Source organism: Arctopsyche grandis, chromosome 5 (genome assembly GCF_051622035.1).
Source record: "Arctopsyche grandis isolate Sample6627 chromosome 5, ASM5162203v2, whole genome shotgun sequence".
Classification (NCBI taxonomy): Eukaryota; Metazoa; Arthropoda; class Insecta; order Trichoptera; family Hydropsychidae; genus Arctopsyche; species Arctopsyche grandis.
The window spans coordinates 12,130,075-12,142,930 of NC_135359.1; the positions used below are offsets into that span (position 1 = coordinate 12,130,075).

The 12,856-nt window shown below is 32.0% G+C and overlaps 2 protein-coding genes across 3 annotated transcripts in view; one reads left to right on the plus strand and one right to left on the minus strand.

Annotated features, from left to right (window-relative positions):
* The first annotated feature begins 8,340 nt into the window (after positions 1 to 8,340).
* Positions 8,341 to 9,914, plus strand: ATPsyndelta (ATP synthase, delta subunit). Of its 2 annotated transcripts, none has more exons than XM_077430596.1 (6): positions 8,341 to 8,470; positions 9,050 to 9,172; positions 9,258 to 9,348; positions 9,419 to 9,525; positions 9,601 to 9,705; positions 9,781 to 9,913. In XM_077430596.1, exons 2-6 carry the CDS (start codon positions 9,056 to 9,058, stop codon positions 9,841 to 9,843), a joined length of 483 nt encoding a protein of 160 aa, XP_077286722.1. In that variant the 5' UTR covers positions 8,341 to 8,470; positions 9,050 to 9,055; the 3' UTR covers positions 9,844 to 9,913. The 2 variants fall into 2 exon arrangements, with proteins under 2 accessions (XP_077286722.1, XP_077286723.1); XM_077430597.1 differs by having other exon boundaries at positions 8,386 to 8,488; positions 9,781 to 9,914.
* Positions 9,915 to 12,550: 2,636 nt separating this feature from the next.
* Dscam1 (Down syndrome cell adhesion molecule 1) overlaps positions 12,551 to 12,856 on the minus strand; it is a 79,837-nt gene continuing 79,531 nt past the window's right edge. Inside the window, exon 39 of the mRNA XM_077430418.1 lies at positions 12,551 to 12,703. Coding sequence (XP_077286544.1) covers positions 12,628 to 12,703 — 76 coding nt within the window. The 3' untranslated portion in view covers positions 12,551 to 12,627. The remainder of the gene's footprint in view (positions 12,704 to 12,856) is intronic.

Sequence of the window (12,856 nt, forward strand, 5' to 3'; positions counted from 1 at the left end):
TGTGAATTCATGCACCGATTCGGGAATGTTGTTAGTTTCCAATATAATTCCTTTTCGCCCGTCTCATATATACAACAACATCTTCGTTTCACTCCTACCCCCCATTGTGGAATAAGTAAAAATAATAGTTCTCGATTGAAAATCACTGCCTTATTTAAATGAAGTTCGTTCCGTCGCATCGCGTCGCGCCACTCTGCATATAATCAAAGCCATCACTGTGATTAATGCGGTTATTTACATTTGTGTGTATCCATATATTATTTTAACGTAATAAGATCCATGGTAGTAATTTCAGTTGCTTGGTCAATGGGCTGAAAGAATTATATTACATTATTGCATTACATATATTAAAATTACATATCAATCCACTTCTCATAGAACAATTCTGTGTATTACAAGCATTATCTATTTTTATTTTATTTTAATCCGCGAATGGATCGTGTGATTTGATCGCCCGCACACATGCAATATCCGTGCTGGAATATAATGTGTCCGAAAGTAAAAGTAATTGTGCGGTAAATTTGCAACATTAAAATCTACTTTTTCCCGCCGCATACAGGAAATACGGTCGATTGTTGAATTGGAACATTTTTTATGTCACGATTTCGATACACAAAGACGAATGTGCGAGAGCTTCGATATATGTATGCACATACATACATATATTATATTAAGGCTGGAGCGAAAAAGGCGAATTTTAGATTCATATTGATGTACCTAATGGAAAGCTTGCGTCATAGCAAGGAAATGTTAAATAAAAAATTTAATTTTAAACAATGTCCCGTGCCTCCAAATAATTCGTCAAAATAGGGCATTTTGGCGTCCTTATACATACTTCTTTTCTTAAAGTTCTTAAATTTTTTCAGCATAAAGGTCTGTTCATACCTATCCAGCACGACCTGAATCCTGCAAGTATCCTGCAAGTACGGACAATATTCTTTAGTACATTCTATATGGACGCGCATGAATGCGTAAATGCGCATGCGCGAATGGAGTATGAATACGTCCATATAATGTACCAAAGAATACTATCCGCACTTGCAGGATACCTGCAGGATACGGGTCGTGCTGGATAGGTATGAATAGACCTTTATTTGTGTTTAAATTATAGTTATATACCAAAGGAAGCTTCCAACGACTTTTATTTTCAAAATAATGACGGGAACATGAAAAAAATGTCGTTTTTCTAACAAGAATGCTTCCGTCATATAAATGATCGTTGTAAGCGTGGCGCGCTTTGTATAGGAGTTTCAAATAAAACGGCGATCTTAAATTCTCGTTAATCAGTCAAAACTTATCATAATCTACAAAATTAAACTGAAATAGTCAATATTAGGGTTTATTTATTTTTTAAATAGTAAATTGTTCTAAAAACATACGTATATATGAAAAAACCCGCTTTTTTGAAATTTTCGTCGAGATAAATTGATAAGTTGGGGCACAGGACATTCATTGTTCAAAATCGATAAAAATTCAACCGTAATCCGAAATGCGCCATTTTCGCTCCGGCCTTATTTTTATTTTATTTTACAAATATATATACCAGGAAGGCCTAACAGGTAAACCCCAATGCACCTTCCTAGATAATTAAATCCAAAAAAATAATTAATTAATCCATAGACACATCTATGGATTTAGACATGTAGGATGGTTTTTGCCAGTTTGATGAAGTTTCAACAATGAAATCAAATAAATTGGCAAACTCTGATAGGAAACAAATATCCAAGTCTGACCAGCAGCATTAAAGATTAACATGGGATCGAACCCGGTAATTTCTCGGTGCTAAATGCAACCACCGAGCCATATTGCTGGCTATGTACATACATACATATGTGTGCTATCGTAAAAGACAAAAAATTATAAATCCTATCATTTAACGTAGTGAAGTGGTAAAAGTCCGAAGATGTTCTTATCGCAAGATAAATTGGTTATTTGTGTATAGCATTTTTATTTTATCCATCTTAGATACCCAATAATTAAGAAATACATTATTCAATAATTAAAAATGAATGAAATAGTTAAGTGAAAGTCCGAAATGGGAACGTTTACACACCGTTTTTGAACATTTATGATTTCACAATAGTAAATGCTAGGATTTATCGGTTTTCGGTATTGTATAGTATGTAACAGTGAAGAATGTAGTGTATATATGTACATATTATAGATATGTATATTCAACAGTTGGACACATACGGACCTGTATATATAAATGAAATAATTTCACATGGGACATTTTTTTAATGCGAAATACCATTTTTTTTTTTAACGTGTGAATTCTTGAAAATTTAATTTTGGCCTGGTGCAGAAATTGCATCATGAAGTGTTGGAGTTGATATTTTATGAAGCAATCAATCTGGTAGGCAAATTCGATGATAAAATAAACTTATCAACTTTCAATATAAAAATGCATTTATATATATTATATTAATGATTCTTCAATGTTAGTACAAACAAAATTATATATTATTTCGTATCGTATCTTCTATATATGTACATATATAATAATATGATTAATTACAAACGTTAAAAATTTCATTATAAAAAGTTTTTTAAAAACATACCTCTTCTGTAATTTGTATATAAAATTATTATTTTGAATAAAAATACTAATAATTTTATTTTACTACCGCCATCTATGTTTAAAACTAAAAACTGGATAGACGTCAGTCACTTTTCAGAAATTCAAATTTCAAAAGCGTCTTACACGATATTTTTGCACCATCGTAATGGCGGAGGATCCATTTACTTATATTGATGACCGAAATGAGCAATATGGCAAAGTATGAAAACGATCGCATAAGAGGCAAATTTTTTTCTGAATTGTAATCGTAAGTGAAACGTAAAGGAGGTATGTAAAAATTAATGTCTGTCTGTCTGTGTGTCTCGAATAGGCTCCTAAACCACTGAATCGATTACGGTGAAACTTTCAGGATTTGTTGTATGCATGTCCGGGAAGATTACTGTGAAAAAAAAAACGGAAAAAACGGGTTGCCAGATGGTATCCAAAAGGAGGACATGTCCTCCTTTTCCATGTTTTGTCCTCCCTTACCTACTGTAAGTCCTCCTTTTTGCTAAACATCGGGCGGGACTTATTTATGATGATTTAGTTTCATGCATTGAGTTCTTGAGCATCAGAGGTGTAGAGATTGACGATGTTAAGCTACACGATCAATTTTGTAACTTGATTTCATTTCTTAAATCAAAATCAGATGAATATGAAGCATATTATGATTTGAAGTTGCACGAGCAGTGGACAATCTACTTCAAAAGTGTTAAAAACATTGAATGTTTCTCAGAACTGCTCAAGATCTGCAAGTTTTATTTTTGTATAAGCGCACATAATGCAAATGTGGAAAGAGTTTTTTCACTGATTAATACTCAGTGGAGCAAAGAGAGGAATAGACCAAGTGTGCAGTCAGTTAAATCTTTAATTCTTACTCAATACAACTTCAAAAACATGACATGTGAAGATTTTTATAATTATTTGTTAAAAAACCAAGAACGTCTTTCCAAAATTGGCAGCTCAGCTAAATATGATTAAAATAAAGTAAAATAATATAAAAAATTCGTTTAATTTCTGAATGTCCTACTTTTTTTACAGAAAATCCTCCTTTTTAGACCCATCTGCCCTCCTTTATCAAATTATCATCTGGCAACCCTAATTGCAACGCATGCCGGGTTCAGCTAGTATGAAATAAAACAAATACATATTTGTAACTTCAATATCAAAGTGACCTTTTGGTCATTTACTATGGTTTCTCATCTACACATATGTACACATGTAAGTATAATTGATATAGTTATTCTATTCTGGAAATGCATGCTGGTGATGCACATTGCGTAGTATGAATAAGTTAAGAAACCTTATGTAGGTAATTAAGTGAACCGTTGAATGAAGTCATACAAACAAATTAAGTAAGTACTACATAGTAGGTGTAGTACTTGTACACATATTTAAATACATTTACATGTAGGTATATAAATGTGTAAGTTTTTCTATGTAGGTATTTTAGTGTTGTCATACTAAACAGAAAAATTGAAATTCAATAGCCATACACGGATTGCAGAAAATTTCTGCTTGTTTATTCAACTCGGCGAAACCTACATATTTCGTAAACAAATCTAACAGGCCACATACATGAGCCGTCCTTATGTGTTTACGATTGAGTTCAAAACCATAGAATACCGCGGTTTTTACTAAAATAATAATGAATGTTATTTGCCTTGTAAATTTGCACATAATCGATATCACCTTTTAGAAACGCGGCTAGAAGATCTTTACCGAAATGTACTATTAGGTCGTTTCGTGAACATTCAAATCAAGTTATAAGTTCAGCTTGCTTTATTACTCAATCATTTTTTTTTTAAATAATGATTATATATTATCTTCGGTTTTTTTAACATTTATTATTCGCCAAAAGAATTTTTACTGAGATTGTGTAGATAGTAATTCATCACAACAGCAGCGTTCAGAAGTAGCTTTCAAATTGCTAGCCTCGCAAGTTATGAGTCATACCTAAGAAATAATATGTAATTAGTTTGGTGAAAAATTAACTCATCTAAGGAACGCATAACTCATTTGTGAATGTGTGTAACATTATATTCCAAATGAGCTAACAATATATGTCATGGCAATAATTTGTTCAGTAAATAAAATGGTGAAAATAAAAATTTTCAATCATTTGACTCTAACGTGTTTATAATTGCTATTGTCAACTGAGTGTTGGTGCAATTGCTGTAACAGTCTAAGTCTGGGTCATAATCCTGAAAATTACGTTCTCGAATGTATACATTTCTTCTTTTTATTGACTAATTTTCAAGACCTTTTGAAATTGGGTCGATACGGACTCTTTCAAATTGTCTTGACTACGCTCAGTTTTTAATTTAAACCATGAAACATTTGTTCTTAAATAGTTGTACCTTAAAATACTGTCACGATGTCAACCTTGAATATAATGATCGAAGTTGATGTTCGTGAACGTGCGTCCTGAAAACAAAATGAAAAACATCCGTTGGTATGTTGATACTTGATTCAGATGAGAGGAGAGGGTTGTGCATTTAAATGATTTACTTTGTACATACATATGTACATATTACGATGATGTCGATCTTGCTTTTTACATTCATACTAAAATTGTATAAAGTCCGTTCTCTATAATTGCAGTTGTAGCAGAGCTTGGAAAACAATTTATTAGAATATGAGTTTAATTTTTCATCAGTTTAAGTGATTATATTTTCAATTAACCCATTAACCTCGGTCAGTTGATAGATTGGCTCGCTAAAATGTAGATTTAATCTTGATAAAACATTATACGCAAACGCATATGAGATGGGTAAACGCTTATTTCTTATCTTAAAATAAGAATTTAAATTGGGTATGCTGTAGTTATAAATATTAAAAGATAAAAAATAGCGTAATAAATTTATATCAATAGTTGTAGAAAGTATTGCACTGATTGGAATAACAACCTGGACATTTGTAACCTTATACCTAACTATAATTCCATCTCTACACTGAACTAGGATTTTACTATTTCAGTAAATAAAATTTTTGTTAAACTTTAAAGGTTGTTGCATGTGAAGTTTTATTAATTCCATGCATATTTCGGAGAGAAATAAATATTTGACGGTTTCGCGTGTGGTTTTTACGACCACTGCATAATACATTATCATCATCATCAGCCAATTTAAGTGCATATTAGACGAAACAACTACAATACTGCAATTTCATGTGCAACGACGTTTGGCAATGATAAATGGGTGTAGTACTATTCTGTATTTATGCAGCACACGATAGACTTCTTGTCGAATTTTTCAGGTTCTGAATATGTGAAAGAAATCTGGTCTGCTTTGGTCGTATGCGAATATTCCACTTAAATACTAATAAAAAGCATAGTCAGAACCTGTCGGTATACACAACAGAAAAGCTCACTGTGCGATAGCTCTAATTTTATTTTATTATTACGGACTGTTCAATATGTTCAACAAGATTTGTTCAAATTTTAGTCACTTATGTGAAGAAAGTGGAATAAGTCCACTTTTCTTCATTTCGGAAAACTTTAAATATAATATTTTGCGTTTAACAATTTTTAAGATTATTAGTGATCTGTTTTACGTTTATTCTGCTTTTCCGAAAATCTGGACATATCGAATTTAAATAAGTGATGAAAATCTGTAAATTAAGTCAAACAGAAATAGTGTTTTTGGAATTGAAAATGGGACTGTCGTCACTGTGAAATATAACGGCTCATATATAGGTGTCCCAAAATTCACGCAAGATTTCAATTTTGCGCCATTTGTGCAAAATTGAAATCAAAACGAAAAAAAAAGATAGCGTGACAGCTGACAGTTCAGGGCAGAGAAATGTAATATTAATAGAAGTGGCTTTCCACGGACAGATCTAAATAATTTTAGCATCAGTCGTATTTGACGCTTGGTGCTTGACGTATGTCCGATAAAAACTTATCTGTTTGTTTATATTACTCGCAAGATGGACAAGCATCGGTAAAAATTGCATAATATATTCAAAAACACACAATAAACAACATGGGATATATTTTTATAAGTAAATTGATCCGATTGTATTCCGTGCGATGTAGCGTATTTATAGAGACGTACCGCGTAAAATTGACAACAATTATTTATTCGTAAGTGCCCCTCTATTCTTATTACATCCCTCTGGCTCAGGGTTATTAAAAGTGAGAAAAAAAATATCAAAATAAGTATTAAGTAATTCAATTACTGCTTGAGTCAAACGGGAGGGTAATTTCCTGTTTTGGTGATTAGAATTGGCTGTCCAGATTATGCGATTTAATACCTTTGGACTTTTTCTTTGGGGATTTTTGAAGTCTAAAGTTTATGTCAACAAGTGCTGTATCAAAAATTATTAATTATAAAACTGTATTTTCTATCACAATTACTTCTTGCTTGAATTTTGAGACATCTACATATATATGTATGTACGGTAAACGAATTATTGTGCAAATTGCCATCGCGCGCATGACAATCATTGCCACAAAAATCGCGAATACCCGGAACTCGAGTTCTCGTTAGTACAATATTTCGCGTGATTACTTTCGATCGATGGAAAGTACTCACGTTTTTGGGTGCCTGATGTTCCGTGATCGAGATTTTAGTGACGTGCGTGAGATCGCTTTTTGCGGAATAATCACCGAAACATATGTACATAGTTTTAATATACACATTTATTATATTTCTCATACAGAGTTTCTAATAGCGAACGGCAATAAAGGAATTTACGGTCAACTGGCATTAATGCATTATTTTAATCCAAGTGACCAACAACTATGTATTCCATAATCGTCACCTGATATTTCTCCTACTATACATCGTTTAATTTTAATCCACCTTAAACAAATTATAAAATCTTATTATTATGGAGAGATGAACGAATGAGACGACTGGCATGTTAATGCACGTGTTTATTATATGACAGCTGAAGACAGAGTGAGTAGTAGCTCTCCGAACCCAGCCGGGTTGGTCCCCACTCGCAGGAAGGCAACCAAACTCGACCATGTCGTATAAGCGAGCCGCCACATTATTTTTTTTAGATAACTTAAATGATTACGAGAGACCGGTGGACACGATGCTCAACGGCTAAAAAAATGTTTCACTATTGTCAAATACCATTGCCAACTATTTTTTTTTACTCTCTTGCTTTCTCGGACTATGGCACCGTTAACACTAGCGATATCTACACCGATATGTACGAAATTTTCCATATCCAGTTCCCATATTGCAACCTGTGGAAATGGAACTGGATATGGAAAATTTCGTACATATCGGTAATTGGACTATTCGTCACATTGGGGTGGTCACAAAGACAATTTTTGTCATGAAAATCGCGAATACACAATATTTGGCACTCAAGTTCTCGTTACTATGATAGTTATCGTTAGTATGATGGACTTTTCGGCTGCCAGATGTTCCGTTATAGAGATTTTAGTGACTTCGTGACGAGTAATTTGTGACCATGTAATCACCGAACCATAGATATCGCTAGTGTTAACGGTGCTAATGGAAAGGTCTATTGTTATTTTAGGGCAGCATCCACGCCGTCTAAGTCTGATGATTACAGTTAATTTTCTTATAACGCTCTAGATCTGTTCTTCAAAAAAACAAAAATAAAACTAAGAAGGGAAAAGAAAAATAATGAAATTGTAGGAAAACAATTGTACATGATATACCGCCTTTCTAGATTTTTATTTATTTTTAAAATTTTATTTTATTTTCTGACGCCTTTTTGATTAACCGATTATATATGGTTATATGAGGGTAGAATGTATTTTTAATTATTCATGGTCTGATAAATAAAAAAAAGTAAAAAAGCGGAACATGTTGAAGTTTGACAAGTGAAAAGATCATGTTGGCAGCACTCGCTCGGTGATCCAGCCGGCAGCAGTCGTTCCTGTCTTCTCTATCTCATTCGTCGGACGATTCGTCAGTAGAGGTAGAAAAAGAACGGCTGGTGAGGGAATCCGCCCCCTTTCGATTTCGCCCCCTTCTCCTGCTTCCGGCTCGGCCACGACTAGACCAGTCTACACCCCTCACATAACCTCACTTACCATTACATAATTCAAGATTACCTCTTTTGACACTTTCGCCTCTTCCACCAATCTCCTACTACCGCCAAATTTGTCACACACTTTAATTACAAATCATCACTCACACTTCATCTACTTATAGGAAAACATCACGACTGAAAGTACATACTTATGAAAGTACATATCTATATTGATTTGTGCAATTTTCTTTAAAGATTTGGGTATTCGATTAACAATAAATTATTTCAACCCTTTATATACTTAAGTCGATATTAATAGATTTTCAATGATTTGTCATCGAATCTTATGCACGCATTACAATTTGTAAAACTTTTGTCTGTGACATTTTATCCATCAGTTTTACGAAAACATGCATTTGAAATATTCACAGAAAAATCAATCGTTTGCCGATTATTTCATCAAAAATTCAAAATCTTAATTGATGAAAATTCTCTCATGTAATAACAAATCTATATAAATTACAGATTACAATGGCTTTCACACTTCGCAGTGCTCGCTTGTTGGCAGGTCGCGTCAATGTCTTGCGATCCATGCAGACCAGAGGATATTCCGATGAAATGGCGTTTACATTTGCCGCCGCTAATCAAGTGATTATAAATCCTATTATCGATAAAACGACCCATCTAATATTGTTCTATTATCCATTTAAATGATTAAATTGCTTCCTTACAGGTTTTCTATGACAACGTCAACGTTAAGCAAGTAGATGTACCCTCATTCAGCGGTTCATTCGGTATCTTGCCCAAACACGTACCCACTTTAGGTAAATTCATGAAATTATCCTGCTATATGTTGAATATTTGCCAAAAATTCAATTTAATATTTTCTTCCAGCTGTTCTTAAACCTGGCGTTGTCACTGTTTATGAAAATGACGGTAAAGTCAACAAAATTTTCGTATCGTCTGGTACTATCACAATCAACGACGATTCTTCCGTCCAGGTTTGTGCATAATGATTATTGTTTTGTACACTTTATATAATTACATACTAACTTATGCTGCGTTCAACATTGTAGGTTTTAGCTGAAGAAGCCCATCCCATCGATAGCTTGGACAGATCTGCCGCACAAGAAGCTTTATCAAAAGCTCAGCAAGAAATGAACCAAGCCTCTACCGATATTGTAAGTTCATTCGTCTATTTAAAACATGTTTTCATAATGATTTTTGAGTTTATATAATTTCTATGATGTTTTCAGGCAAAGGCAGAAGCTGCAATCGCCGTAGAAGTCGCTGAAGAAATAGTGAAGGCGGCTTCCTAAATTATTTTCTAATTAAATGTTAAAATAAAAAATAGTGTATATTTAAAAACAATAAAATAATTGTAAATTGATTTGAACTGTTTTTATTCACATTTGGTCCATTTATTAAAGCAATATTACAATAATACATATATTGTTGAGAATATCCTTTGGGACTTTGTGGAGTCAAGGTATGGATAAAATGAAATAAAATCAAAAAACAAGTGTTTAATCAATTTATTGGCATACAGATTATAAAACACTTTGGTACAAATTGATTAGGATAAATAAGACAAGTGACTTACATTTCGTAAAATGTACGTTTGCAACTTTAACTATGAGATTTATGATTATCTAAAAAATATTCCGTAAAAAATTTATGGTTCTGATGTTTAACTATGAAAGAGGATTGTATTATCTAGCATTGAGCAAATTTTTTTGTGATTAAATGACTAGCCTCAAAATGCTATCCAAAGTGCTTTCAAATAACACGATTTGTTAAAAATAGTTTTCATTAACATTAAAAATATACAAAATTGTCAAAACAAGATAATGTCATATAAATATATATATAATATAATTAATGATGGCGAATTTACAGGTAAAAGTATAAAACCAACGTTTATTTTGGATTATTAATTTGATAAAAAGCAAGCAAGTACACCTACGACAAAACACTCATTGGAAAACATTTAATTGTATTTGACATTAAATATGTAAGACTTAGACATTAATATATATCTTAATCAATATCACTATATAAGAGATTATATATGTTTGAAATAGAACAGCTGGAGATTATAATTTAATAAACCTCAAGGATTAGCCACTGTTCGACAGAGACGCAGCCGCAACTTCGGCACTGTGTTTTCAAGATTTTAACTTATAATTACAAATACTATTAATTATGCGTTGTTTGAGGCGGGTCTCGCCATGTAAATGCTTCGTTCAAAAACATATTAAATTTTCATTCGTGATTGTTACATCACGATGGCCACGTCTCTGATTTTTCTCTCGCGTAGAAAAATTCCTTCAGACTCGACAATTTCGTAATGAGCTTCACACTACATCTGTAATCTAACAGCAATGAGGATTAAACACCTATACATTTATATTATACAATAGTCTGATTTGTTTTCATTTTTCTATATAAATATTATAATGGTTAAACTACACTTAGTACAATATATTTTAAAAATTTGCCACAATTGCATTTGCGTGACTCAAAATGCAAGGAAATAATGTTACAAACAGATTACAAATGCATTTTTTTTTATATATTTTATTTTAATTAAAGATCACATTTCAATTTTAAAAATTCAAAATTGTTATTTTTTCCAAAAAATTTCACATGAGATAATTAATTAGTCAAATTCTACACGTAATATTGATTAAGAATATTTCACTACATTTATTACTTTTTATTATTATTATTTTAATATTAGAAAAAAAGAAACAACAGCTAATTAAAAGTAATTCACAATTAATATAAAATTATTAAAAATTACATATTGTATAGCATCCAAATTTGAAAATGATTTATACACAAAATTACATAAGATTATTTTAAATTGGGATAAAAATATCACATGTACAATGTTGAGCTTAATTTATGAAGAGTAAGAACTCGTCTTCCGATCAAATAAAGACACTCAAAAACGTTTAAACGAAATTAAGCTAACAAAAATGTACCTATCCCAAGAGTAACGAAAACACGACTAAAAACCATCAATTGAACAATTAAATTAAAACATTTTTAAGACTCGATAAAACGAAAACGAAAAAAAGTTCATATTACGTGAATTGAATAAAACAAAAATGGCAGAGAAACACAAACAACAGCGTGACTAAAATCACCGCAGTTTGTGCTTCACAGTGGTACCGGTTGTACACGACGACAACGATGATGATGACTACGACAGCGAACGACGGACCTCACATATCCTCAAACCGACGATTCAACGGTATTGCTACACCTGCCAAGACTTGAAAATTGCTGTTGCGATCAGAACTTACTCGGATCACGTGCAGTTTTTCCCCCATTAAAACAAAATATAACATAATTTTGCACAAGTATACGAAAGTCAACAAATAAAATAACTCGCTTTCAGAAGCCATACACAACCATAAATTTCGCAATAGAATAAAACATAAAAATGCATTTAATAAGACTTATCATATAAAAAGTTCATAATAGGGCAAGAAAAAAATCATACAATAGTGTTCTTGATTACATACACATTAATCGTAATAAATATATATATATTATATATAGTACATACACACTGTAATCCCAATTCACTTTTTAACAAATTCAATCAAATTTTTTTAAGCTCAATTGTAATTAAGTCATGTTTGTTGTCAATTCAATATGTATAAAAAACGCAAACGTCATATCAATTCATTCAGTTTACAAAAATGAGTAAGAAAATCCTCTAGTATTAAAATATAATATCAAAATTCAATTACATTGGGACAACATTGTATATATATATAAATACAATACAGTACACACTTGAAATCTTAGTTATCTATAAATATCATATAGTTTATTAATGAAGTAAATAGGATATTGATATAGCATATTGAGACATTAATACGGCAACATTTATAGTTAAATGCTCTCGATAGATATAGTATTTACGCTTAGTAAATTTTTATTTAAATGTACAATAATTGTAATGGGGCATCTATCGAAGGAGTGAGATAATTTTGACACAATTTTGGTAGACAAGCGAACGTAAACGTACGGTAATTTTGAATAAATTAATTAGGTTTAAAGAAAATCAATATGGTGTTTACAGATTACACTGCCACAGTATCGTAGGTTGTGAGTCCCCCGCTGCTTTGGAATTGTTGGTGGGAGTTTGTTGCTTCGTTTCTAAGGATGGGAACAACGTCAACGGTTAATCAGACTGATAATAAAATTCACTCGTAACATATATAACACACTTAATCATGCACATTCATCGTGTACACGCAAATGTGTGCACGAATACAAGCAAGTGTACACACACACTCACTCAAATACTCA